The sequence below is a fragment of the Aspergillus bombycis genome, assembly GCF_001792695.1.
Source record: "Aspergillus bombycis strain NRRL26010 chromosome Unknown contig00040, whole genome shotgun sequence".
In the NCBI taxonomy this organism is placed as follows: domain Eukaryota; kingdom Fungi; phylum Ascomycota; class Eurotiomycetes; order Eurotiales; family Aspergillaceae; genus Aspergillus; species Aspergillus bombycis.
The window spans coordinates 4,079-32,046 of record NW_019170042.1 but is presented as its reverse complement, the minus strand read 5'-3'; the positions used below and the strand labels follow the sequence as shown (position 1 = coordinate 32,046).

General features: G+C 51.0%; 9 protein-coding genes across 9 annotated transcripts; 3 read left to right on the top strand and 6 right to left on the bottom strand.

Annotated features, from left to right (window-relative positions):
• Positions 1–2,053: 2,053 nt before the first annotated feature.
• On the bottom strand, positions 2,054–3,846 carry ABOM_006230 (putative C6 transcription factor; the record flags this gene model as incomplete). Its single annotated transcript, XM_022533359.1, has 4 exons — positions 2,054–2,459; positions 2,514–2,791; positions 2,852–3,514; positions 3,568–3,846. The coding sequence occupies 4 exons, from the start codon at positions 3,844–3,846 to the stop codon at positions 2,054–2,056; spliced, it is 1,626 nt and encodes a 541-aa protein (XP_022389304.1).
• Positions 3,847–7,855: 4,009 nt separating this feature from the next.
• ABOM_006229 (uncharacterized protein) lies at positions 7,856–9,652 on the top strand (the record flags this gene model as incomplete). The annotated part of the gene is made up of 5 exons (XM_022533358.1): positions 7,856–7,985; positions 8,170–8,862; positions 8,938–9,243; positions 9,318–9,442; positions 9,515–9,652. The coding sequence occupies 5 exons, from the start codon at positions 7,856–7,858 to the stop codon at positions 9,650–9,652; spliced, it is 1,392 nt and encodes a 463-aa protein (XP_022389353.1).
• A 957-nt stretch (positions 9,653–10,609) lies between these two features.
• Positions 10,610–13,946, bottom strand: ABOM_006228 (putative ubiquitin conjugating enzyme; the record flags this gene model as incomplete). The annotated part of the gene is made up of 2 exons (XM_022533357.1): positions 10,610–13,725; positions 13,784–13,946. 2 exons carry the CDS (start codon positions 13,944–13,946, stop codon positions 10,610–10,612), a joined length of 3,279 nt encoding a protein of 1,092 aa, XP_022389354.1.
• Positions 13,947–14,740: 794 nt separating this feature from the next.
• On the top strand, positions 14,741–17,014 carry ABOM_006227 (uncharacterized protein; the record flags this gene model as incomplete). Its single annotated transcript, XM_022533356.1, has 6 exons — positions 14,741–14,824; positions 14,882–14,958; positions 15,016–15,166; positions 15,223–15,758; positions 15,819–15,956; positions 16,009–17,014. The coding sequence occupies 6 exons, from the start codon at positions 14,741–14,743 to the stop codon at positions 17,012–17,014; spliced, it is 1,992 nt and encodes a 663-aa protein (XP_022389359.1).
• Positions 17,015–17,342: 328 nt separating this feature from the next.
• On the bottom strand, positions 17,343–17,679 carry ABOM_006226 (uncharacterized protein; the record flags this gene model as incomplete). The annotated part of the gene is made up of 2 exons (XM_022533355.1): positions 17,343–17,509; positions 17,565–17,679. The coding sequence occupies 2 exons, from the start codon at positions 17,677–17,679 to the stop codon at positions 17,343–17,345; spliced, it is 282 nt and encodes a 93-aa protein (XP_022389360.1).
• Positions 17,680–20,375: 2,696 nt separating this feature from the next.
• Positions 20,376–22,017, top strand: ABOM_006225 (glycoside hydrolase family 28 protein; the record flags this gene model as incomplete). Its single annotated transcript, XM_022533354.1, has 4 exons — positions 20,376–20,651; positions 20,714–21,034; positions 21,085–21,230; positions 21,282–22,017. The coding sequence occupies 4 exons, from the start codon at positions 20,376–20,378 to the stop codon at positions 22,015–22,017; spliced, it is 1,479 nt and encodes a 492-aa protein (XP_022389357.1).
• A 296-nt stretch (positions 22,018–22,313) lies between these two features.
• ABOM_006224 (uncharacterized protein) lies at positions 22,314–23,003 on the bottom strand (the record flags this gene model as incomplete). The annotated part of the gene is made up of 1 exon (XM_022533353.1): positions 22,314–23,003. The coding sequence occupies one exon, from the start codon at positions 23,001–23,003 to the stop codon at positions 22,314–22,316; it is 690 nt and encodes a 229-aa protein (XP_022389358.1).
• A 464-nt stretch (positions 23,004–23,467) lies between these two features.
• On the bottom strand, positions 23,468–25,320 carry ABOM_006223 (sugar transporter; the record flags this gene model as incomplete). Its single annotated transcript, XM_022533352.1, has 3 exons — positions 23,468–24,458; positions 24,515–24,912; positions 24,964–25,320. 3 exons carry the CDS (start codon positions 25,318–25,320, stop codon positions 23,468–23,470), a joined length of 1,746 nt encoding a protein of 581 aa, XP_022389355.1.
• A 1,122-nt stretch (positions 25,321–26,442) lies between these two features.
• On the bottom strand, positions 26,443–27,750 carry ABOM_006222 (uncharacterized protein; the record flags this gene model as incomplete). The annotated part of the gene is made up of 3 exons (XM_022533351.1): positions 26,443–26,763; positions 26,830–27,313; positions 27,380–27,750. The coding sequence occupies 3 exons, from the start codon at positions 27,748–27,750 to the stop codon at positions 26,443–26,445; spliced, it is 1,176 nt and encodes a 391-aa protein (XP_022389356.1).
• Positions 27,751–27,968: the final 218 nt, after the last annotated feature.

Below are 27,968 nucleotides of genomic sequence, written 5' to 3'. Positions count from 1 at the left end.
TTGGGATATTGTAGGCCTCGGGAGTATGATGTCTGCGGGCGAGCTGAGTGAGTAGATAAGATAGTCTATGCTATTGTTTCTAGCTGTTCTAAAGACAATGTGTGGCTTATGATGACATGGATGGCAGTAGTACGGACGTAGTCTCGTTGTCAAACGTGGTATTAAATGCTCTACTATGCTCTGCTGGCTTTAGCATATCTGATACACTCTCAGCACAAAATATGTCGGCAGAGTAGTAGGGCAACCCTAGACATTGAACACCATATTTCCGGCCCAGTAATACTGCATAGAGAGTACACATGGCGGCCTGCTGAACAGGCTGACCTTTAGCTTGACTCACAACACGTCGGGAAAATAGACTCGTTCTTCAAGGCAGATAACATCCCCTATTGAGGTTAGAGGATGCCAGCTCGCTCTGACTTGTGCTTTTCGAAGCTCCATTCTGGGCTCTAGTTCTACATCAGAATGACCCTCATGCAAAAAGTTTATCTATCCGCGGACGTAAAGGTGGTACGGACTGCTTCCAGGTTGACTGTATTTCACAAGTCAAGACACCTCCATGGGACACCTGAAGAGACAGCCAGGCGGCTAATTCTAAAGGCATGCTCCACGATTTGAGTAATGTAGCTTGTTTAGGCATTGTAGGTTGATGTTTCTGGGAATCTGAGCTTCCATTGATGTCTCGCGCGGCTGAAGCTGGAGACTCGCATGTAGGGATGCTTTCCCTTTCTCCGCAGGCCCCCCCCTATTGGATAGATTGGGCCCATAGTCAAGAAGATCGGGAAAGATTGATAGATCCACCAGGGCCTTGGCTGATTCACAGCTCCGTGTCTGCAGTGACGATACATCGGTACCCGTAGGAGTCTTCGTTTGCCTCTTCGCATGCCCCACAGAACATCTCGCTTTCGCAAGTTCATCAGCTCTGTGGAGTGGGTGGATACACAGCTGAAGTTCCCGGGATTGGAATCAGCATTACGATCTACATTTTAGGCCATCGGGAAAGGTTAAGAATCGTAACCATCACGGATATCCACGCTATGGAGTAGATACTGTATCCCAACATGAATCCCCGTCCAGCAGGGACCAGCTCAGATGGGTCTTTAGGAGTAATTTGACGTCGGTGATCTTTCGAAAATCACCTGATTCTCAGACCCGGGTGACCAGGGTCGCCTCAAGCGAGATACCCCAGGGAATCCAACCCCTTTCTTAATCGCAACCGCTGTGACATCTTGGCGTATCCTTGGAACCCTGTATGTAAAGTGGCGTGAGAGGCATTCGCTCGAATGGGGTTTGTACTCACTAATGGCCACTATGTAGTACTCGATATCGAGGCATTGGATGGCGATATGGCTGCATGGAGCGTTTCATGTTTCCTTTCCTCTGCTCTTGCGTATTCTTTCTTGGAGCTATACCTCTGATACAGGTTGTGAATTCTATGGATTATTGAGTTTCAAACCGTCATAATATTCTCTAATTCTCTTCTGGTATCTATGGGCCTTCTTCCTCTATGAGACAAAAGTATGGATGGGTGTATAATATGGTCCCTTGAAGCATCGCTCCCAGGCATGCAAGTCATATCAAACAAACACAATGAAGTTGAGTCACTGTCCTCTCTAGGCTCTATACCACCCGCCGATATTATAACCATCTGTAATGGTTGCCAAGTTTCGCCCGCATTATTGGGTCTAGCTGGTGTTTGAGTGACGCCGATGCAGTATCGAAGAAACGCGAGCAAGCGCGCAAGGTGCGAGACTCCGCTCAACCGCAGCCTCCTCTAAGCCATAGTCGGAGAAGTAAGAAAATTATTTTCCCAATGCAGAGCATGTTCAGGGCTATCCTCCGGATGACCTCCCGTGCATCCAGGGCCGCCCTTTTCGTCGTTAGGTCGCCCTGGACAGCCTTCATGGTATCTCCCGCACACCAGACTTTAGCATCATTGTACCTCCGGAGATTAATTCAAACAGATGATTGGAAAGTCTCATGAGGACGACCAGCCGTCCGCCGTGTGCGGGAAAGTGGAGCATAGAATACATCGCAGCAGAAACCGCGATATTCAGCGCAGCCCGACTTCTTGATACATGTTCACCATCTGCTGCCTCACCATTTTCGCCAACGGCCAGGACTTGCCGAGCATATTCAGGCCCCCAATGCTCAGTTGAATTCGCGTCTTGAGCGACTCAACCTTTTCAGGGGCCGACATGACCAGGCATGCTGCCGTGTGCACAATAACGCACATTGCCAGCGCACATGTAAAGAAAGGGGTCCGGGACTTGATCGTACTGGGCAAAGTAACGAGATTGGATAACATATCCGCCGCCCGCAGGAACTTCTGCGAATGCAGATCCAGGTCCGTCGGTGACGGGTTGTTGTTGCAGATCCGGAGCCGAGTGCACCATGTGCGAGCGTGGAAGGAAGCAAAGCGCATGCTGGAACGTGGGTGGTGGAGGTATATCAGTGCGCTGGTGGTTTCGGTTAGTCCTGTGCTTTGGGATGGTGTCCTAAAAGAGCCTTACAGGTAGTTGATCATCTCTGCTTGGAAGAGCATTTCGTCAATATTCGAGCTGTCTAAAGAGGCGCTATCCTGAGATGAAGGTAGTTGCATGAGTGATGAGACAAGAGCGGCGTCAACCGTCTCAACCCGGGCTTCAAGGTCAATATCCAGTGAACGGTTCACTTCCATGACTAGCCCGAGGTTCTGCGCAGCTTCAATTCGGTAAGTGAAGGAGGAGCTGCAATGGTCTAGAGACCAGCTCTGTTTGAGATCGTTCAGAGTCCGTGTATTTGGCGTGATCTGCCACGTGTCAGTTAATCTCACACTCATGCTTTAGTGAACATCATGGGGGAATTATACCTCACTTGCGGAGTTATAAAGCTCCTCAGCGCAAGGCAGTCGCACGTCTGCCTTATGGGAATATAGACGATACGAGCTTTGACCTCGCATAGCTGCCAACAACCCGTCTACAACATACAGTTCCCAGAACGTCCTCCGCCAGCTTTCGGCGAGTACCGAATTACCTTCAGAGTTGATGGGAGCGAAACTAGCGCGGTTCATATCCAGCTCCAGGGCGAGATCAATAGCCATTTGGACTTTCAAATGCGCGTTCTCTTCTTGGCCATGGGCATGCTCAATGATTGCAAGTAACAACAGTCCCTGAACTTTGAACCCGTCCCGCGGGGTGGCATCAGAGAGGACCGTATACGCCACCCTCCGGAATTCCTCCTTGAATCTCACGTCCGGGTAGTAATGTGCGCCGATGTAACGCATAATACCTGTGATATAGGGGGGTATTCGATGCCGAAGAGAAGAATGAAGGACCTTCCTCGGTATCAAGAAAGGATGTGACCGGTGAAAATTCTGATAGTATAACTGCACCATTGGATCATAGGCTATCTCAGGGGTCATGGCTGTGAGCGGCTCCGGCTCGGGCCAGGTGGCTGTGGTTGTATCATCCTGGAGGCACGGAATGTCCCATACTGGGGGCGTTTCGAGCCCATGGAGAAGTGCCGGATCTGCCTGTTCTTGTCAGTCCAGCCACCACGTCGCCAATGGCCGGTTTGGACGCTCACCTCCAAGTCTGTTGCTAGAGTGGTGGCGTTCAGCCATGTAGCAAAATCGTCTGCGGTCAACATTTGCTCGTCGAAGCCCTGGGGGGATTGATTGGTCGGTTTGGTACGCAGTCCTCGCCTCGACCGTACATAATGACACTCTGCATTGGTGGACCGGCAGCGAGTACAGGCGGGCAGCAGGGCATCGCACTTTAAATGGCGGCGGCGACAGGATACACAAGCCAGGGATGAGGGCTGGCGGGATGACGGCGGCTTGGACGGGGTGGTTGGATCCTGCATTGTATGTGGTCCAGACAGACAACGACGGTCACACAAAGCGGGGAGACAAAGGATTAAGTTGACTCTAGCTCCAGACCATCGACGGTTCCATTGCTTGTTGTATGTATAAACCTCCACGACCCTTTCGCAGTCGTTCGGATGTGGTTTACCGTACCGAACTATGCGGTTAGTGCGGTGGTCCCCGTTCGTCGATCCCGAGATCCCCGAGTCGGCGACCAGGCTGTTCGGCGACGAGTTCCACTTCACACTGGATCCCGTCCTTCATAAAGTATTCGCGTTCGCTGCTCCCTTACTTCCAGTTGATTTGACCCTGACTCGTGTCCAGACTGCGAGATGTCCAGGGGGAGAGTCCCCGGACGGGGAATTACGTCACCGCCGTGACCCCCCATCTCACATATCGTTGGATACAATAGAACGGATATCCCCGAACCAGACTTTTGAAACGGATTTCATATCCTTCGGCTTCCTCCCTCCGCCATTTGGTCGGCATCCAATATGCATCTGCGAATCCTTCAACTCCCCGACCGTCTTGGCCTCGTCACATGTTCTAGATCTCGTGGTGATCCGGGTCGCATCCCGCTGTCACAGTCAGATCACGTCGACCCTAGGGAGCTCACGTGAGGGGGAGTTGCCGACCTCAGGAAGCGTCAAGACGCGAACGATCGTTGGAACCACACCGGCGACGGAAGGCACGTGGGCCCGCACCCGACGTTGCAGACAGTACAGAATCCATCAGAGAGCAGAACCAGGAGATTGGGCGACCCGGGGTGTCAATTCCCACCAGCAGGGAGATTTCAAATAACAATCGGAGGGATACCCTGCAGGGTGGTGCATACATGGTACGGACTGAAGAATCCTAAATGCGGGCCCAGCCAAAAAGGCTATTCTGCGGTGTTTGGGTCTAATCACAACGCATCCACATCAGGCATGACCGGGATTTGCTTTATGCACGCAGAGAGTGGTTCCAACTAGTGGAAAGGGGCGAACCGTCCGTGCGAGAAATGATGACCGTGCAATCATTTTTCTGCAGGGTAGACCTGAGAAGTGACAGACAAATTAAGCCGCGCCACATTGAACTCGGTGACGCATGTCAAACGCCGTCCACACGGTCGGCGACCTCGAAACCACTGCTCCGGGTTTCAATCTTATTCCAATCAGCACGGTCAGATATCAAGGGGTGGCATGATGACCATTTCTCCTCCACTTTCGCTTGGGATTTGGGGGTGGGGGCAAAAGTGGATGGATCGCCCGGCGGCTGAAAAGTGTTGTGATAGGCGAAGACGCGTTCCCGACTTTGGTCCCCGAATCAATGCCAAGTCAGATCCACCGAGTCGTTTCACCACCTCGGACACGAACTTCATCCCCACCAGCACTAGACCGGGAATGGTTAACACTCCTCATTCCATGTCTACACTATTCAGTCTCGACTCAATGGCTCCTTTTCCGTGGCTCACAAATTAAGGACAGCATCCATCAAGACCAACGGAGCGTACGCGAGCACTGTAAATGAAACCAACCGGGTTTACCGTGCTCGTTGAACTTGAGTATGTGTTATAGAGCCGACGATACCATCCGCGTTGTTACTGCTGCCTAGGTCGAATCGTGGCGACGAAGAACCTTTGCGAAAGACCCTCTCGGGCCCAAGTATCAACAAAGCCGACCACATATTGTCTCAGACCCAATGGAGCTCGCCACGGGTTCTTCGAGCAACGACGAATCATGGATATACTCTCTAGAAATGGATGTAGAAGCCCGAGGGTCACTTAGCCCCATGTACCAGCCAGTGAGGAGCGCAACTGCGTTCACATGCTCACATCTCATCGTCTTCCAGGCCCAAAACGTCACACAAACGGTCGCCCGAAGCTCCCAGCCCGGGTTGGAAGCCTTGAGAATCTTCTGTGGCGACACATCTACTATAGAGTTGTACAGACCTGCCACACAAAGAAAGGAGTCGCCATTCCTGTGCAATTGAAGGTGGTCTCGAACAGTAATGTAGGTGACACAGTTATGATTCTTTGTCCGCATCGGTTGGACAAGTCTGGCTTCAATGTGATTCGTGTCACGGCGATAGCCGTCGCAGATACAGTGATCTGTGACGCGGGCAAAAAAAGGCACAATATTAAGGCCATCCCCGAAGTGGACTATAGAGTCTTCCATGTTGAAGTCCGTACTGATTAGCTTTCATGTTATACAAGCTCAGAAACCAAGGGTAAGAAGACGAGCAGATGGGCTGGAATAACAGGAGTATCATAGAAGCATCGGAATGAGATCCTCTCAGTATAACTCTGCCTAGGCAACTGCGGTCAAATTACATTGTTTTACCAATCCTTCCTGCATTAATGCCTTCCTCATTCCCCAGCTGAGAAGCCGCAAATCATGACAACTATCCCTACCCAGGTACATCTACTCCCGGTCTCCAAGAGACGGCGGACAATGTTTACATGGCGTGGAAGGTCTCCTGGTGCATCAACTACGTAGACAGAACTATCGTTAAGCAGATCCAGTGTTGCCTCGAACGGACCGAGCGCTTTCCCATGGTGTACGCTTGGATCCGGGAATTTAGTTACTCGTCTAACATCGAGGAAGAGTTTCGGATCAAAAGACTAGTGGGAAGCACTGAGACCTAAACTGCGGCAAAGGAGTGCGAGTGAGCTGGCACCGAGAAGGAAGTTGCGCACCTGGGAATCCCACGCCGGTGGTGATCGTAGTGGGCGTGGCTGAAGATGACGGTGTCGATATCGCTTGGATCTTGACGGTCATCGTGAAGCGATTGGGCAACGCCTGGGCCTAGTCAGTAGGGGATGCGTGATTCCATTGAGACTGTTCTTCACTCATGTAGTTCTGTAGTTGGCCGTGGGGCCATACGCCGAAGGGAAGGTGCCTAGATTTGGGTGCGTGCTGAACCCCAACGCTCCGGATGGACTATTGACAAGCCGAGCAATGGAACGGTTACCACAGCATTTGGGTCACTTGGGGAGACGAATGATCACTCAGGGAGAGTGATCTCACCACCGTTAATGGGAACACGCTGATATAGTTCTATTCTGGGGAAGGACGGGCAAGCAGGCTGGCCATGATATTCGCCCTATGCATTATTGTGTATGTGGGGTGAAGGATGTGGGGTGATCCGATATATAGCCCTAAGTATGGTGACACCGCATAATAGCATATCACACTACCCAACGTCAGGATAGGGTCATGGAAAACTTTAACCATGGCGCTCCTCACGGTTGGAATATTAACCGCATCAGTCGCCTATCTGATCTTCTATTTTGCAACTACAGTCCTTGCTCCAAGGAGAGCACCCAAGGGACTACGTGATGTTCTCGTCGCGGGGACTGCAGCTCAAATGGGTGCCTACCCGCAAAGGCAGCTCTAAAAATGGGCCCTTGAACACGGCGAGCTGTTCAAGGTGCGCTGGGGACGGGAGCAATGGACTTACGTGAGCAGCCCAGCGGCCGTCAAGGAGATCTTCGAATTCGATCTGTGACAAAGTAAGGTTTCCCAAATCAATCTTGCATCCTGCAAGGGACGGGAGGGGAAGTCGATGGTATAGTGTATATTGGAAACATGCTCGTGAAACCGTGTAGACGAAGCGCCACAGTGTATTATAGAGCTGACGTGATGTTATGTACTCCTGAGCCTTAAACATCGCACTGGATAGGCGGGGTGACCGGCATTTGGGGCATCCCACATATTGGCAGAAGCATGAGATAAACACTTCCTTAGTAAGCTATTCCTTACATCGTAATCTACCCCTTTTTCTTTGTCTTTTGTGCATGCCGTTGGTCGAGCTTCGCGTAGGGTGTATTCCAGTGTGACAGCAAAGTGTACATGGAACTCTGGGAGGAGAGTATCTCAAGAGAGGTGTTCATCTGGGGATAGCCCTGGATTGCTTCTGCAAAACCTTCTACCCCAACGACCCCAAGAAGGCAGGAATCGATGATCTCGCCGCTGCATATACAAGTAGGGAGGGCTCGTGGAGGCCGGGAGCGAGACAACCGCCACAATGCTGAATAACTGGCTATTGGCCATGGCACAGAATGCTGAGGCAGTTAGAAAGGCGCAGGAAGAGTTGGATTACGTTGTAGGATCCGACCGTCTGCCGACCTGGGAGGATGAAAATAACCTACTAAGGCGTAAGACTTCTCAGGCCCTGAGGTCCTCCACTCTTCCTGACTGCCGCACGGATGTCGACTTGCAGTTGTGCTTCAGACCATCAGATTGTGGGACTTCCATGTGGGGTATAATCCACTCTGGTATCAACCCCCACTCTGTATGGGTCGGTCGAGTTGACACCGCGTACTTAGAGGGTGGACTTAGTCGGGGGGTATTTCCGGTGGAATCTGGGGATCCTCGCTACTAATGATACCAACATCATACACCCTGTACAGAGTGAAAGCTGCTCACATCACGGTATTCGCCCCTTCGTCCCAATGTCTATCCCGTTCGTCCTGATTGTCGGCGCTGGCCCTAGCGGTCTGCTCCTTGCACTCCTGCTAGGCAAACGGGGAATCCCCGTGCGGCTGCTCGAAGCGGCAGACTCTCTTGATGACCGTCCTCGCGCTGCCCATTATTCCCCACCCGCTGTGTACGAGCTGCGCCGTGCGGGAATCATTGAAGACATGGAAGCAGAGGGATCGTTCTTGCCAAATGGAGCGTGCTGGAGGAAGCTGAATGGAGAATTTCTGGCGGCTGTCTCTTCTCCTGGTGCAAAAGACGCAAATCAGACCCCGTTGACTTGCCTTCCGCTAAATAAGCTGAACGTGGTTCTTCAGCGACAGATCGACCAATTACCCCATGTGGAGATCTTGCATTCTCACAAAGTCACTGCACTGTCCCAGGATGATACCAAGGCATGGGTAACCGTTGAAACCCCGAACGGCCTGCAAACACTGGAAGCGCAATACATCGTTGGGTGCGACGGCGCAAACAGCAAAATCCGTCGCTCTCTATTTGGTGCCAGAGAATTCCCCGGGTTTACTTGGGATAAGCAGATTGTTGCTACAAATGTGTGTCTCAATCAACTGGCTCGGCTGTGCATTGCCATAGGAAGAGCAGACAGCTAATAGACCTTCCTCTTCTTTCCAGACATATTATCCTTCGAGAAATACGGGTTTGATTGGGATTCCAATTTCATCATCCATCCGGAGCACTGGTATATGGCAGCCCGGATTTCCAATGACGGTCTTTGGCGCGTCAGCTACGGCGAGGTGGCGGGCCTCAGCTTCGACGAACTGAAGGCTAGACAGCCGGCGAAGTTCAAGGCCTTCTTACCGGGTAGTCCTGACCCTGGGGATTATAGAGTTGCCAATTTCAGCCCTTACAAAGTCCACCAGCGCCTTGCTAAGAAAATGAGGGTCGGACGGTTCCTCTTAGCTGCCGACGCGGCACACTGTGAGTCTTTCCCGTCTATACCCAGACAAGTTTATTGGCCTCGGCTTCTAAGAACATCTGCCTTTCTCTTGCAGTATGCAACCCCTTCGGCGGTCTAGGATTGTCGGGCGGAATTGTGGACGTGGGAGGTCTCTACGACTGTCTAGCGGGTATATATACTGGACAAGCCGACGACAGCATCCTTGACATCTACTGCAAGGTTCGGCGTTCAAAGTACAACGATATCATAAACCCGGTTTCGACTAGTAACATCCGTCTTTTGTTTGAACAGGACCCCGAGACAGCACTCGAGGAGAGCGAGTTTTTGAAAACGTGCAAGAAGGCCGAGACGGATGATGCAGTTGCTGCTTCACAGAGGAAGGGGCTGGAAGCTTTACAGTATGACTTTACGCGGCATTACCGGAAATGAGATGCTGCACATTAGTTTTCCAAAAACCTGAAAATAGCCTGCTGTCTGCAGGGTGGCCTTGCTTGTTATACCTGTTCAGTAATCTAAATGGAGCCATTGCCTTCTAAGACTGGCCATACTCATGCGTATTGTAGTACTACATGCCTCCAAATTCTGAAGATATAATGACTACTCTCAAGTGACATTCCGTAAGCTTTAGTAGGGTCTGTCTCGATTCCCGAGGCACGGCAATTACCAGTAGTATGTGGGGTCATCAGTAGGCTGGGGACGGGTGGCTGCTGTGCGTACCGGTGTTTTGATGGAATTCCAGGCACCATGTCCACTGACAGCGTGAGCAAGGAAGAATTTCGACAGGTGCACGGAAAGGCTATCGTGGTTCTTGGTGGTACAACATGTATAGATCGCTCGGTCAGGTGTCAAGTTTCCCTGTCGGTCTGTGATGAGCCCCTCTATACCTGAATTACCCTCTTAGCATCTACAGGGTTGCCTGGCTTCTACGCAATTCTCTCTCACATCCCTTTGCGGTGCCTGATATACAGCGGGCAGTGGAGTAGTGCGTGCGCTCGGTCCCTTCTTCCGTATGATACTAGCGGCTACACGCAAAGTGCCAATGCTAATTTGTTGACATCCGTCCGAATTTATATTGATGGATCATTCTTCAGAGCATGCCAATCACGGAGATGGGACTCAATAAAGTAGGTTTGGAAGGAATATGCTTTGTTTTGTGGTATCTTTCATACGTTTTGAAGTAACTATGGCGTTTGGCTGATGTAAGATCAGGAAGGGATTAGATAAGAAACCGAGATACAGGATGGAGAAAGTAGAAACAATTCCCAAATTGAGATATAGTTATCAGGATTGAAAGACGACGCTGGGTCCTTCTGTCCGCTTTCTCATGTACCGTTGGAGGCGGTATGCACATCGCACTACCAAGAGTCACGCACAAGTTCTTTGTATCTACCATGAGACTTGTTTGAGGTCGTCAGGAACTTTCCAACCATGCAATTGACACACTCTCGTATACGCCGCCACAGCCTCGCCGACGGAATAGTCCTCCGTCCGCCGTTGATCGAGACGAGCCGGTACTGGATCCGTACTGCTGAGAGCCATGCGAACTTGCAGCAAGACACTTTCAATACTGGATACAGGAGACCAACCTGAGCTCGTCAGTAGCTCCATGCACATCGCCCCTCCAGCCGTAACATGACCTCCACCCCCCTGGCTAAACGGCAGAAATCGTGGGCGAATAATGCGCACAAAAGGGGGTGACATTGGAAACTGAGGCGGAAACCGCAACTCCATGATAATGGATGTCAGACCCGCCATTTCCAGGTCCTGCGCCAGCGGCAGGGATGGGTCGAAGCTGTGTAGTTGCACAATCCACTGGTAAACGTTGTTAACGAGATTTGGATCAATATGCCAGCCTAGGTCATACAAAGCCGCCCGTTGTTGCACTTTCAATGTGGCCTGGAGATGCCGTTGAAGAGACTTGGTAGCCATCGTCGTAGCATACTTCGGCGGGCCAAGTAGCTGCAGAGTCGACTCCTCCAGCTTTCCGGGTCGAAAGTCAGTTTTGGACAAATCATAGAAAACATCTTTCGCTGTCTCGTCGTGGGTATCGGTACTGTCTATCCCATCTGTCTCGAGCAACCAGTCATCGTCAGTGAATGTGGCGACACTGTCGGGGTCATCATCAGACACTGGGGTCACATCATGTGAAACCTGCCCTTCACGTGTATTTCTCGGTGTCATTTCTGCATGCTGCTGGCTCCAATGACTGCTGACAGCAGAGATAGGGAGTGTCAGAGCCCTACCGGTGGGTCCAGAGGCCTCATAGTCAGGCTGCTGGGTATATGTAATTGATGGCTCTAATCCCGTGTCGCCCATAATCAGAGAAGCACTTTTACACCCAACAATGAGATACCTGGGCTGAATCCAGTCCAGTCTGTCTACCACGTATTGCCCGCTATTGAATACGAATTGCTCGGGAGCGTTGACTATTTCATTCAGTGAAAGGGCTCTGTCGATCTTCAGAGTGCTATTGGGCCACGCGTTGTTCACATGGTTGGATCTTGCATATGTCAGTGAACGCCAAAAGTGCCGCGACATATAAACCCCATCTCCCGTACTACGGCCATGCGCGATTGTTCTGAAGTGGAACCCTTCGCGTAAGATGCTATGCCAGTTGGACAGCGGGCTTCCATGCCAAGCGAATATTGTAGGGTACTCTGGATTATGGGGGGAAGAAAGTGACTTAACGGCGCTAACAAAGCGCTGCTCCTTATCCGGTGCTCCTTGCGCGAGCCTGAACTGGGCATATCCATCCAAGTGTGGAATTTGGTGTTCAGGATCGTCCTCATACCTGATACATGACCTGTTTGATGCAACAATCCACCGAAGGGCATAGAGAGCAGCTGGAGATATTCTATCGCACCACGACGACAACGTCCTCTTACAACTGCTGTTTGGGTGGCTCGAAATGAATGATCGCATTGAGTTAATGTTGGGAAGCGTATCCAGAAGCATTACTATGGAATCACATTTTGCCCTATCAGGCAAGTCGTCGAAGCATCCGTTGTACCGCACAAATTGTACTGCATCGCTGCGTTCCAAACTAATGCCCTGTCCATCCGGTGCCCCTCTAATAACCGGAGGCGATAGACGAATGGTAGACGGGAAATCGGCGTCCTGTACGCGACAATGCCACTGGAGCTGACCATGGTGAATCTGTGCACCAGAAGGCACAATCAGAATCCAATCGCCGACTCTTAAATCCGGTGTACCACGGGCATCGAGTATCATGGTAGATTGGTTGAGCCGTCCATGGTGAACCCGCTGAGTGATTGTATCGGCGTAATAAGGGACATTCATTCCAATACCTGTAGGGAAGTCTTCCAGGTAGCCAGCCATGGCACGAGCATAAGTAAAACTGACAAGCATATCGACGACGTACGGCTGGGATATTATCTCCCACTCGAGGCTAGGCCCCATACCAAGTCTCATGTACTGGTACAGACACAAGCTATTTGAGCAGACATAGGGCATAAGGGCCTCGAAGTCCGCTTCGACCTTGCAAAAACAATTGAGACAGAACTCGGTGCACCTAACAAACCTCCGAAGGGTGAATTGGATTGCAGACAGAGGAAGTGATAGTGGAGTTCTTCCTTCGGAAATATGGTCTGCTCGCAGGAACAGTGAAGTTGCGGCATTCCAAGGTTCTGGAACAAAGTACACTCCTCGTGCTACGTCTTCGGAATCCGGGATTCTACCTTGACTATTTTTCAGGAATAGCTCGGCCCCCGTCCACGTAAAGCCATGTTGGAGACGGTGTCGCAATAAGGCTATTAAATGTGTATTGAGGAGTGTATCCAGTGAGTCGCCAATGAAGAAGGGTTGCAACTCTGGTTCCACCTTCTTGGCATTTCCGGGGGTTTTAGCGTTCGTCGAAAGAAAAGCTTGCATAGCAGAAATCGAGCTAGGCTTGTATGAATCGCAGAGACCAACATGCATCTGAATCAACGGTGCTGTCGGGCTGGATTTGTCAATTACTTGGTCAAGGTTGCAGTACCCTGAAGGATATCGCAAAAGCAGCACTAGATACTGCGAAGGGCGGACATTCCAAGTCTGCATGGCAACTTGGGAGATACCAAGTTTTGCTATTCGGCAGGAAATCGAGACAATGAGAGATCCAGTTAACTCTCCAAGGAAGCCAACTCGAAACCCAGCCTTTTTTACAGCGCCCATGTCTGAGCGTATTTGCTTCATCACCTTGGCTTTGTCCGTCGGCGGTGTAAGTTGGCCGTCGGAGTCAACGTCGGAGCTAACGTTGAAGTCCATATCATCACCAGAGAAAATCTCACTTTCAGAAGAATCCTCATGGACCGAATCCAGGGCAGAACCTACCCCCAACAGAGCATTATCTATGCTGTTGCTGATGCATTCTAGAAACGGCCCAATTGTTAACCTCGCCACGGTCGGTTGCAACCGTTCTATAGCCTTAGATACATCATCGGGAACGTTATCGCTCGCGGCAAATGTAAAATAAGTATGATGGCCAGGATAGTCATGAGTGTCTGCCATGTGCCGATTAGTGGCAGTCGATGGATTGAAGAGAAAAGCAAAGGCTCATACCCAATATTGAGGTCTGAAAATCAAACGTCTGATTGCTAAAAGGTACCATGTAGGTATATAGGACCGAGCCATGTTCGTCGCCCGCCCTAACCCCTTCCAGACGGGGAAATCGCCCCGGCACTGAGGCTTGACTGAGGTCCCTCTGGAACTCCTTGCGAGGCATGGTTAACCGGCTGACGGTGCGGGGCAGGCACTAATGCCGCTAACGAGGAAGTGGAAACTTGAAATAACAGAGTGACTGCGGGGAAGGTGCAATAAGAATAAGTATATGAGGAGGAGGTGATGGCACCAAGAAAATACGTAAGTAATGGGGAAGACTTACATAGGGTGACGCTGGTAGGGATAGGAATCTGGATGAAGCATTACAGTTCCAAACACGGAAGCCACGGGCTTTGCTGCCTGGCTACAGCCTTGTGGTGTCAGTTCGGACTTCTCATGCCCCTGGTGGCAAGTGTCTCGAACATGTCCTGCTCGGTATACCCTGTGCAATCAGCTACCTGGAATATTCCCTAAGCTAGATTCTTGAATATCGCAAGGTACATTATGAGATGGTGACCATCCATGTAGGAAGTAATGTTTACGTCGTTATCAGTGGTAGATTGCATGCAGAAGAAACACTCGGTGATGAACTGCATAATATTACTAAGCTGTGCACACACCGCCCAAACCGGTTCTGCATAAATTATCGCTTCCGCAACGTTTCTCCGTCCCGCCTCAGGCAACGCCGTTCAAGGCGATTACGAATCTCACTTGTTAACTAGTTACCCACAGCTCACTACTCTATACTCCGGCTTTCTGCGGCCCATGCTTGGGAAATGAGATAACGAGATAACTGCCTAGAAACGTGCGCTGAAACGCAACACGATTGGGAAATCCTCCGTGTGTCGTCTGGTTGTCTACTAGCCGTAATTCTACGTTGGCTGCGCCCTGTACGGAGTATACATAGATGTATTCGATATGTACGCAACCGATTCCCAGCTACCGCTAAAGCGTAGGCGGATTGTCACGTCATGTTCCGAATGCCATCGCAGGAAACAAAAGGTATACCAAGGACTGCTCCCTACTACCATCTAACTTAGTTTTACTAATGCCCGTCAGTGTGATCGGAGGTCCCCATGTAACAATTGCTTAGCGCGCAACGTCGCAAAGAAATGTCTGTATAACGCGCTTCAAAGGTATGTCTCTTCTCTCAGTGGCTACCAGGGAGTGTAGTCTTCTAATACCGTGGGTAGTTCTGGCCAGATAACTGAAGCACCGGAAGTCCTGGGGCCAGAGCACGGCCAGGACCATGCGCCGGAGGTTCCAGCGGACAATGTCCAAGGCTCGGGAGATCTCGGCTACTCCATGATTACGGGGAGCAACGCTTTTGTGGGATTGAACGACGTCCGTCTTCAAGTGATGACACCTAATGGTTGTGCGTTGTCGCTAATAAAGGATAGGTGCTACAAGACGAAGATGAGTTTCGGCAGATTACATCTGCTCATAACCGTCCGTTTCGTTCAAATGCTTTGAAAACACACGCTCACACACTGATATCACACCTACCCTCAAAACCAGTACTGCAACGGCTCGTCAAAGTATTCTTTGAGGAGGTCAACTGGCATTACTCTATACTCGAAAGATTCTATTTTGATGACCTCTTCACACGCTGGCAAACCACCGAAATGCGCCCCGTTGATTATCTTAGTGTCCAAGAGCTATCTGCGGAGCTACAGTACTTCCCAGCTCTTCTATTTCAGGTGCTCGCCCTCTCACTTCAATTTCTACCACCCGAAGCGCTTGCTCCGGTCCAGCTGTCATCGAAAGAACTTTCCTCATCATATAGGTACAGCGAATTGGGCGATGAACTTGTAATAGTATTGGGTAGACATGGTGTAGCGCTCACCGCTGTCTTAGCGGACTTTTTGCGGGCCTCGTGGCTCAAGAATTATGGAAGGGGTGTTGAAGCATGGCATAGTACAGGGAATGCTATCAGGTGAGTCTGTTTCGCAACTCCGTGTTGCCGGATTGATAACTGATTTTCGATGGGATTAAGGCAAGCCCAGGAGCTCGCTTTGCACCGGCAACGCGACATTCACCAATCAAGCCTTAACAGTATCGAACAAACGTTGAGCATGATATGGTATGATGATTTCAAAAAACGTGTTTGGATTAATTTGTTCGTATGGGACAGGTATGAAAGACCCGAGGACAGATGGTACGTTCCTGGCTAATTAATGTCAAAGTCTAATGGCTATGATACTGGGGCGCCCGCGAATGATCCACCCCGACGACTGTGACGTGAAACTGCCAATCGACTGTAACATCCCTAAGGATCCGTCGAAGACAGTTCCAATGACAGTACAGTCTGGTGAACCTTCTGATGGGCCTACCACAGTATCGGCAGGCTTATTCCGATACGCCTTGGCGTGCAAGTTTCACGAGTTGAGGGCTTTAAAAGCAGATAGACCCCATGTAAAGGACCACACTATCATCAAAGGTCTACACGAACAGGTGATATCGTTGCTAGAAAATGTGCCGCCATATCTTAGATTTAAAAATCCCGATCCTTCCTGGGACGGGGACTACCCCTTCCTGCCGCAGCTCCGTGAGGAGGTTTTCATGACAGCGAACCTGTTTTTGATGACGTTGCACCGACCGCACATCCTTGCTAATGCGGAAAGCCGAAAGGCTGCGTTGGAAGCGACACTGGCCACGTTAGAATCACAGCAGCGATTTTTCGGGCAAACGAGTGAACATCACTACCCCTTATTTGGGCTTGCGTTCTACACCGTCGACGCGGCTATCCTACTCTCCATCATCATAGCATCGTACCCGCCGCACAGCCACGAACCGAGGCAATACGTCTACCATGTCCTCCAGCAAGCAATCGAGCGACTATCCCATATACAACCGTACAATCCAATTGCCAAGGCAGGACTCGGTATTGTTCAGCGATGTTATGAAAAGTTGAAGGAAGCCTGTCACTCTCCTACCAATACTTCCGCCACATTGTCATCCTCGGCTGTGTCTCCTCGGTTTGAGCTACGGGATCTCCGCCAAGAATTGAGTCATCAGAATAGTGTGCCAACAGAGCTCGATCTATTAGAACCTGAGCTTTCTGTGATACCCGATAGCTTCAGCGAGGCATACTGGCTTGACCAGCTGAGCCTCATCCAACCGCCGACCGCCGTCGGGCAGGACCCCGACACGTTTTGGGATTCCTTGTTATTCGAACGTGATGTATTTTAGAGAAGTTATACCTGTCGCCTGTGTCAATCCCACACATGGTAGAGGTTGCAATGCAAGGTTGCCATTCAGGTATGGAATTTGAAATGGCGTACAGAGCATCTAAGTCTTGAAGCAGGTCATCATCGACAGCTACCACGGTTAGCTGGCCCTAAAAAAGGCACACTGTGCACTTCATGATAGATTGCTCTTTCTCAATGTTCCTCTAGTTAGCATTTACGAAGGAGATAGTGTTGATTACAGATAACAACTGATTTCAATAAGCACTCCCAAAATGACCCCTGCGACAACACTTCGTAAGATTTCAAACCCGAGATACATGAATTGGCTCCTAACAACTGTGGCTACCCTCCTGCTCCGTACCCTTGCATCCACTACTGCAGAGCTTTGGATGACCGACAATACCAGGATTTGTGCAATGGAAAAGAATGTTTTTCAGGTCTTCCTTCTCAAATTCCGTTCCATTCAGCACGGTCTTGAGATCATCTTCCGTGAATCCTAGTCCACTTTAGTGCCCGATGGTCGACATCTGTAACCATTCATCCCGACTTACCCTTCTTGCTAATGAGCTCAGCTGAGCAGTAGTCGAAACTTGGTGTGCATACTTTCTCTGCGACTGCAACGGTGATCAGGGAGAAGAGCGCGAAGAAAACGGAGGATGACTTCATGTTGAATTCAGAGTTTAGGAGACGTGAGACGTGAGTACCAAGCTAACTTTTATCTAGGGTCTGAGGTAATTTTATTTCAAGATAGTAATGAACACATTCGAGTCCATTGGACGTATTTATAGGAGAAGGAGCTGATCTACGTTCCTCGTGAACAGGATGTGGAATGTTGACATGGGACTCAACGTCATGGTATGTGGCATCGGCATCGCGGAGCACTCTTGAAGAATGCTGGAATAGCGCCTTGATTCTCTTGTTTTCTTCCAGTCTAGACGATAACTAACTCAATCTCAAAGAGTTAGAGGACTTTGTTTTGCATTGTCAGCGTGAGCACAAAGCCGACAGCCCCAATTTTTTTTCTTTCTCTCTCTCTCTCGACGCTTCGAAGCATATCTTTGACAGGACCTCTTTTTTATCGCGTGACTCTTACATACCAGGCACCCCAGCATTCTTCCTCGGTCCCGACGTTGGGGGGTTGAGGTTGTCATTGTCATGTTCAGCATGGAGCAAGCATTCTGCCACATTTTACATGTTGACCATTTATATACAAAGCAGTGATGTGGTTCTTTCTGGTTGATTTTCCAGAATTCGAGGAGGGGTTACGGGCCGCGTATCCACAGACTATCCTAGGACAGCCCTTAGCTGTTGTTGGCACGTTTCGCATGCAATGGCCAATTTACCTGGAAAGCATTTATATCCCTAATATACTGAGGTCGAAATTATCTTATGCCAACGTTGTCTCTTATAAAGTTGCAGTAAGATTGCTCGTAAAGACTTTACAGGTCTGCGATTGCGTATACAATTGTCTTCCGAAGTTCACGTATATATGTTATGAGATAGATGGACACCCATGATGGATGGCCCTTCACTACGGCATGCATCACGAGTTTTGTAAAACCATTTAATACATAGATCTATCCCAAGTTGGTTTGTTTGTTATAGACTCCTGGTCGTTATGGCTATTCTGATTTCTTTCTTCCCTTGTTTTCCCCATGTAGTCCACAGTCTTACAATATCATCCAATCTACTGTAGATAGAGCGACTGGAACACCTCCCGGCTAGTATAAAGTCCATAGTGTTCGAAGAAAAAGGGATTGTTTGTATTATAAACTCCTTACGTATACGTGCTGTCAATATTCACATTTACGGTCACATGCTGGGCGATTAGATAATTTCACCTGCGAGAAGATGTGCAATTTAATAATTTATCACTTATTCAATACACAATCATATGTGTAGGAATAATTCTCGGTGATCAGATTGCTCAACCTCATGATGTAAGCCAAATGGTTCTCACATATCCACCACCTTTTACCCTCTTCATCTGCCTCCCCTCTTCCTTCCTTCCTTCTCGTATATCAAGGGTGTTATCATCACACATATCGTGACTCGGCTCGTTACCCCTCAACAACCAATACACCTGTGTGTACTTTGTCAACAGTGTCGGCAATTGCATACCGTGGAACTGATGCTGATACCGGTGCTGCATGGGTGTTCGCGCCACCGATGTTATGATGGGAGGAACCACCACCCACACGATGCCGGGTGGACAGCGTGCAAAGGAGCCAGATCAATGTTTATGGCCAGCCGGCCGACAGCCCCTAGCAGGCAAACCCCATGGTTGGCCGACTTTTAGTAATTGAGACCGGGGCGCTGAGTCACTTTCACGCCTCAAGGGAGATGCTGGTTGGGGGGTTGAGAATTCCTTGGGAGAAACCCGCATTGTTCTGGCCATGTCTCTCAATATCAGCCCTGGAGGCATTTTAGGCGCCCCGCTCGTCTTGGATTTCAATGCGGTGCTCGATCGCCTGCCTCGTGGAAACGAAGCTGACATTGTGTTCCCGGCATATGGCTTGTCGCGTTGCACCCGTTCATTTTGATACCAGGCACCAATGGTGATGGGGTCGGGCATTCGATGTTCGGCTGGAACTTCTCGTTCATTCCCCCCTTGCTGATTTCTTTGGGATGAAACATTCCGTCTTGCTCATACGTTAATGCTTGGCAGGCTTGTCCAGTTTGCCAAGGTCAACAAGCTTTGCCAATGAAGGCTTGGTCCGATTACCCGTGGTGAAACACACAGCTTGCTCGCTAGCAAAAGTCAAGGGGCTCCCATGATTTGTGGACCGGGCGAAAATAGCCGACCCAGCTCGGCTGTTGAACGTTGGACCAACCGAGCGTTAGTACGGAGTAGATATGTCCATAAACAATCCAATTGCAGGAAGAATCCACTCCGTCCGCAATTTATTTGTCACTTAGCTTATGCTAAAGCGAACAAGCGCTTTTCCGTCTTAGGGAAAAGCCATCAATCGTCGAGCATTTCCCACGCGCTAAAGCATGGAGCCGACGCAATCACCCCCACCACCCAGACGTTGACTGTGCACGAGCCAGCAATACGCATAATGTTGCTTTACGCGTGCAAACATGTTCTGGACCGGGTAGGAAATGTCTTGATTTCACTATCTGATCTCTCGGGGTAGGGTCGCTCAGCCCCTGGTAGCATCTGAAACTTCCGTTATCACCCCATGAATCGACAGAGATCCACTACAGCTCCTAGGTAAGATTACTTCAATACAATAAGATTGTATAAATGTGCTACTCTAGAACTACTCTATGCATTCCACAGGCAACTTACATTCTCTTCCTCTCTTTAATCATTCTTTTAGTCCTTCCTTTAGTCTTTCCTTCACCGACTGACAGTCATGAAGCGCAGTGCGCTCATTCTTTCGTTCATTCCCCTTGCTCTTGGGTGTGACAACCCAAATTCTCCCGGGCACAGCTGCGCCTCCATCTACTCGGTTTCTGCTGCGGCAGCTTCCAGCTTCTGTGCCACCTTCACTGCAAGTACAGTGACTGCTACCACGGGAGTACCAGCGGCCTTCCTCAGCAACTGCGACTACAAAACCAAGCATCTGTCTAGCGCATGCAGCTGCCTGGGGACCGCAGCTGCTCCTACTGCTGCGGCTCCACCTAGCGTGGTAGGCACCTAGTCGGCGTCTTGTTAAAGTGGTCGCACTACGGAACTAACTCATGGGACCAGACCTCTGTTTATGTCACTTCAGCAACTGTTACCCCGACGTCCTCTGCTTTCAAGACCAGCACTGCCCAGATTGTCGAGGTCGCGAAGGCAGTCACATCCTCGACAGCGGTGGTCACTACTCCAGCTTCTGTTCCAACAGCCAGCTCATCCTTTACCGGTAATGGTGGAACAACCTGCACGGTAACTGAGTATGCTGCAATCTCCTCCGCTGTCGCGTCTTGCTCCAACATTCTCTTGTCCGACATCTATGCACCCCCTTCCAGCACAATCGATCTCCAAGGCCTGCAGACTGGCGCTGCTGTGATCTTCGCTGGCAAGACTGTGTGTTCCACATCCCTCACGCAGTGACGAGATACTAATCCATCGCACAGACATTCGGAGACACTGCTGACAGTGACTTTGATCCCATCGTTGTCTCTGGAACCAGTATCACCATCACTGGTGCCGAGGGCCACGTCATTGACGGCAATGGCGAGGCATACTGGGATGGAGAGGGATCGAATGGTGGCTCTGACAAGTTAGACTTACACATCACCACCTAGACAAAGCAGTTACTGACCTCTTCCAGGCCCGACCACTTTTTCGTTGTAAAGGATATGTACAATTCCCGCATCGAGAACCTCTACATCCAAAACTGGCCTGTCCACTGCTTTGAGATTGAGAGTACTGAGCACCTTACTATCTCCGGCCTGACTCTCAACAACTCCGCCGGCGATGCCGCCAACAGCAAAAGTGATGGGGACCCCGCGGCCCACAACTCGGACGGCTTCGATATCAAACAGAGCAGCTATTTCACATTGGAGAACACCTGGGTGCACAACCAGGATGACTGTGTGGCTGTGACCAGCGGAACGGATATCGTCGTCGACGGAATGTACTGCTACGGCGGCCACGGCCTCAGCATCGGCTCCATTGGCGGCAAGAGCGACAACACGGTCAACGGAGTCACCTTCTCCAATTCGCAAGTGATAAGCAGCGAGAACGGCTGCAGAATCAAGACGAACTCGGGTGAGACCGGCGAGGTCTACAACATTCGCTATGAGAACATCACCCTGTCCGACATTAGCGACTACGGGATCGATGTCCAGCAGGACTATCTGAACGGCGGTCCCACCGGTGAGCCCACTAACGGAGTCACCATTGCCAATGTCACCTTTGTGGACGTGACAGGAACGATGAGCGACGGCCAGGACTACTACATTCTCTGTGGAGATGACAGCTGCTCCAACTTCGTCTTTGACGGCGTAGACATTACTGGCGGTAGCGGTGATAGCTGTAACTACCCCTCGACCGGCTGCCCCTAAGTTAAGACAACGTTGTGTGAACGTCAAGTGGGTCCACGGGCGGAATTGGAGACTGGCGGGCTGGGTAGATATTAGAAAATATTGAAAATACGAACCAGGAGTTCTGAAAACATCGTTTACCCTGTACCAGGAACCAAGTGACCTCCTGAGGACGGCCACCTTCGTTCCTAAACCGTGCGAAATCAACATAAGCAGGCATGGAGTAGCTCAATGTGCCACCAGGACAGTAGAATTGTGGGTATAATACACTCGACGATCATGAATATAACCTGCTAGTCAACACGGCCAACCAGACCTCAAGCAGACGCCTCCGCCTTCAAAGCCAGCTCCTTCAAACTCCTCTTCTCCTTCTCAACGCCCTGCCTCCGCTGCGCAACATCACAGACCTCGACATCGCCACACTCACACTCGCCCTCCCTCACCCAGCGATACGTAATACTCCAACGATCCCTGCGCGGCCTAACCTCGCCATCAGGCAAGGTATCATTCTTCCTCTTCTTAATACCATGCGACCAAAACAGCCTCGACTCGCCAGTCATCTGCATCATACTCCTCGGCAGCAAATCGACATCCACGCGGTCCTCCCCGCGCCGAAACTGCATCATAATGGGCGCCCCAAGCGACAGCGCATACAGCTGGTCATACGCCATATGCGCATCTACATGGGGCGGGATGCCACTGCCGGGCGGGTAATACTGCAGACAGACCTGGTCCGGGGGGCGACTCTCCGTCGTCGGGATCAGCGGCTGCAGCCAGGCCGGGAACTCCTTGTACGGAATGTCCGGGTCGATGCCGAACGTCTTGTAGTCGAACGAGTAGCCGTAGTGCAGCGAGATGCGGCCGCTCCGCGACGGCCACTCTAGTTCATTTTGGAAGATGCTGATCAGCTCCGCCTCGTGCGAGGCGCTTATGAAGTCTTCGTGCCACAGGATGCCGTGGGGCTTTATGGGGAGCTCGTGGAATTTGCGAGAGTCTTGGGGGGTCATGTTTTTTGTTTTCTTTTTTTCTTTTTTTTGTATTTTTATGTTGGTGGTTGCGTTGGGGGAAACAGGTGATGGCACGTGATGGGGGAAGAGTTTTGTGTTTGGGTTTGATAGATTTGTTTCTGGGCCGGCGGAAAGCAAGTCTTGGCTGTGGGGTCGGGTTTAGTTGCTTGCTGTCTGTGCTGGCGGTTGTATGTTACACTATCAACTATACGTCGGGTGTTATATGTGTCTGGCATGATTCCTCAACCGGTATATATCGGACTCGAATACTATCCTGATAAAGAGTGAATCATTCATGATAGTCTCATGAACCCGAGATAGCAGCAATTGGTTCAAACTGGCACCCCATGCCACGGCAATATATATATATCTCTCTCTCCACCCGCACCGTTCACCTCGACTACCACAGCACATCACACCACGCTACAACCTACCCCAACTCACCCCCAAATTAAATCAACCCCCTATGCAGCAGCACCCCCCCGAGTTTCAGGAACCCCCAACCAAGCCCCCGCCAAAAGCACCCAAACGGCACCAGAAAACCAAACCGCCGCACCACCGGCAGCCACACTCCCCGCAAAGGTATTCACGATCATCGCCACCAGGGCAAATAACCCCCAGCAGAAGCCCATGACAGCGACCCCGAAGCCACGAACCGGGGCTGCGAAGATCTCCACCGTGTACGTCGTCAGAACGGCTAGCCCGGCATACTGCAGGAAGGACAGTATGCATTCGAATGCCAACAGGCCATTCCGGGACTGTGCCAGCGTGGCAAGGAGCATGAAGAGGCCGGTGAGGAGGGCGATTGCGGAGCCGGTGCGTTTGCGGCCCAGGGCCTTGGTTTGGATTAGGATGCCTGCGGCTATGGGGCCGGGGATTGCGCAGAGGGAGGTGTAGAGGTAGCGACTGTAGAGGTAGTTGGTTGTTACTGTTGTTGCGGTTATGGGGGCGATGTTGTGCGTGGTGGAGAGGTAGGTGGTGAGGGAGGTTTTGTGGAGGGGGAAGGTGAGGCCGGTGAGGGCCCAGAGGAGACAGAGGATCGGCAGGCCGGTGGGTCGGAGGGCGAAGATGAGGGAGCGGAAGCGTGGAGTTCGTCGGGATGCGGTGGCGTCGATGGTGGAGTCGACTCGGGCGAAGGAGGTCTCGTCGAGCCAGGTGCGGCGTTTGGTGTAGGTCGCCATGTCGTTGACTAGTTGCGCTGCTTCGGCGTCGCGGCGCTTGGAGAGGAGGTATTTGGGGGTCTCACGCAGGGGGAATGTGAAACGGCAGAGGTAGAGGAATAGCGTGATGCAGCCGAATGTCCACCATACGTAGCGCCATCCTTTGTTGGAAACGTAGTGGCAGGATGAGCTGCTCTGCGCTGAGCCTTCGGCTCGGGAGGCGTGTGTCGACAGAGCTTGTGATGTGCTGATGGCGTCGGGGCCGGTGCCGCAGGTATACCCTGCGATGAACGCCCTGGATGATGTGAACATGATATATGATTTTTGAAAGCGTGGTCTGGGTTAACGTACCATCCGACTGCGGCTGAGACTAGCTGGCCCAATCCCCAGAACGCCCCTTGCACGGTAATCAGGAATTGATGGGAAGCCGGAAGAGACTCGATCAGGATAATGGCGTCAACGAGCTGATTACCTGCGACGGCAAAGCCGACCACGAAGCCGACGACACAGAGGCCGGTGAAGGAAGGCATGCCGGCACCGACTAGTCCTCCCATGCCCATCAGGACGATCGTGCTGGTGAAGATCCACCGACGACCCAGGATGTCTGACATCCATGGCCAGGCAGTTGCACCAGCAGTCAGGCCTACAGCTAGACTGACGAAGAGGTAGGACGATTTATCTCCGGGAAAGAAGAACTGGGCTTCGTTTGAAGCCGACGGGGCGATAACGACGAACGACATCGTCCAGAACTAGATACAGGTTAGGTTGGACGAGGAGAAGACTCCAGATAGACTGCTTACACTATCCAGAAACCATCCGGCGCTGGTGATGATGAAGAGCACCCATTGGTATAAGCCCATTTGCATGTCAGCCAGTGCCTGATTCAACAGCTGTGCTTTGGCAGCATAGACTGCATTACTGCCAGCCTGGTTTGTAGGAGTGCGAATAGACACGCCATTCGGCCTTCTGTAGGACTTGCTGGCGTCCGTTCCTTTACCATGCAGTGACTTTTCCACATCCACGACTAAAGTAGATGCAAATGTGCTCTGTGCTTCGACATTCCTCTCGGAAGTCTGACCATCGTTGATGGGATCTGGTATTTCGTTGGCCATGATAGTTCCCAGGTTAAAACTGTTCACCGCTAGCAGAAAGACCATGAGAATGAGTGACAGGAGAGGGGAAGCAGAGCGTCGACCCCGCTAATATAGTCCGGAGGTCGGGCAGCCCCGAAGGCTGCTGGTGACTACACATGCTTGCAGACCGGACGATATGCATGCGTAAAGATATCACACGGCTTGGCATACATTGATACCGCCAGCAGGCCGCGGAGATAGATCTAAATCTGCGTGTGTAAGTCGTGAGTCACGGCTCTGATGTTCCGATAGATGGAGGAGCAGGTCTATCTACCAAGCCACGCTACCATGCTGAATATACCTGTGTCTTTCATTTCTACAGTACTATGTGCTCGAACCGTAGAGGAATGAGTGGGCTTGGTCAAGTCATAGAATCCCTTTGACCACAGTAGGAATACAACTTATCCGGTTCCTCGGATATAGGCCATATGGCCAGACCAGCCATAGTACCCTTAAGAGTCCTATTGGGCACGAGTGGAGAAGACATGGGAACCATAATTGGCGCACCGCTAGTTGCCCCATAGCATCGGCTATGTGCCGTGCAGCCATTGCTATTCTTTTGTTAGCCACCATGTAGAGAACTCACTAGTAAGGGAAATCGGTTCATGAAAGAGAGATAATGCAACTGATGAGAGGGCTCTATATTACAGGGAAGGAAGACATCATACGAGTGGTCCTCACTGTGTATGATTTGGTAGAATGAATGGTGGTGGCTGACATGAACTAGCGAGTCAGTCAACTAGCCCTAGGCCAATGCCAACCTCGGAGTCGGTCTGAGTTACCTTATGCGGCAATCCAGAGCGGATCCCGGCTGTTGAGCTAGGAATCATGTTCAAATTACGGAGATTAGATAAAGTGATGTGATAAGGTAAAGGTATCTTCAGGATCAGTCTCGTGATGGACATTTTGCGCTAAACCAATTACCAGCCAGATATATGTGCCAACAGTGAGCACAGACCTAACTACGGAAGACTACGGTGACGTGAAGAACTATAAGACAGTCCATGCGCACCGTCTCAGCACAGAGCATTGTGCTCTTTCTCTGCTTTCTTATACATGACATCATATTGCCTCTATTCCAAGGTACAGAAAAGCCTCAAACAGCAAGCACAAATAGCCTACAGCCATATCGAAGTTGCATCGCTATCAAGCATCCCAAACGGCGCACACAATTTCACCCTCCAAATCCTTCTCTGCTAGGAGCGGCCCAACATCTCCCGACTTATCATCCCAGCCCGCTACTGCTACGCGATGGCTACTCTGTAACGCAATGGCGATTGCCTGATCCTCCCCCGAGATCTCAAACTGACGGGGAATGGAGCCATACGCCGGGTACAAACCGGTATGCGTGACATTAGTAAAGGACTTTCCGCTGGCATCAGCACAGGAGAACACGGAAATGGTGTCATTGTTGGTGCCAAACTTGTTATCCTCGCGATTGCTGATTACGATATGGCTATTGGCAGGCTGTTCCATGACAACGGATTAGCGTGTATTCTGTTGATATATTCAGTTTGTCAGGAAGGGACTCACCGAGATCGCGATCTCTGCAGCAGTGGCCCCGCTTGGCAGTTCCGGCCCGCCATACGTGGTAGTCTCGAAGAACTTGTCAAAGGCGATCGTTCCGTTCTTGGGATAGTGAACTTCATATCCCGTCAAATGGCTGTTGAGCTCCGATGTCAAATAGAACCGGGTATCGATAGCTCGGCCCGGACGTGCGCCCTTGGGCGTCCAGAATGCGCCATGTCTGGGGCCAGAACCTGGAGACACCGCCAAGGGTGTCTGCGGTTCCAACAACCCCGTCGAAGGGTTGATGCGGAAAATACGCACGAGGTCGGCTCCCAGATCGGGAACCAAAATGAATTGACCTGTCGGATCAAGCACTACACCGTGGGGGTGTGGTGCATCTTGTCGGTCGGGGTCTGTACCCGGGCCATCCAGCTCATACGTGAAGGTCTGGCGGCGGGTAAAGACACCATTGGGGTCAAGGGCATATGTTGTCACCGATGAGCCCGAGCTACACAGGGGATGGCGTTAGGCATCGCAGTATAAATTGGGGGCATGGTTCAAGTTGGGTCCTTACTAGTGGGCCACGGCAAAGAATGTGCGATTTCCCGCAGAATACAGGTGTGATTGAACGGGACCTAGTACCGTCTCCGACTGATGAATCTTGGACAGCGATCCATCGGAGTCGACTTCGAAGGAAGTTAATGTGCCGTTCGGTCCATTGAGGCCCTCATCAAGGCAGAACAGGAGGCTCTTATCGGCATTGAGCATCAGCCAAGAAGGATTGGGGCCGCAGTCAGTCGTGCTTGAGATTGTCGTCAATTCATAACCAGAGTCGGACCTGCCGAGCTCTAGCGTGGTAACCGCGCCCGCATATGACGCGGTATAGAGCTTAGACGCAGTCGAAGATGCTCCAAATAGAGCGGCGGTAAGATAGAGACCCTTCATTTTGGTAATTCCCCTTCGTTTACAAGTCGACCAACATGGATGGCAGCAAACGCTGGTGGATAAAGGGCTTACACGGAGTCGTGGTGGGAGTTCCTTTTTAAGCAGGCCACCCACATTACGCGGGGGATCGCCCAGTCGCCGGTAAAAATGCCGGGAAAAATGCCACGTCGGGACAACTTCAACCACACCACAGTCCGGAATGCTGTCCTGCAATTTCG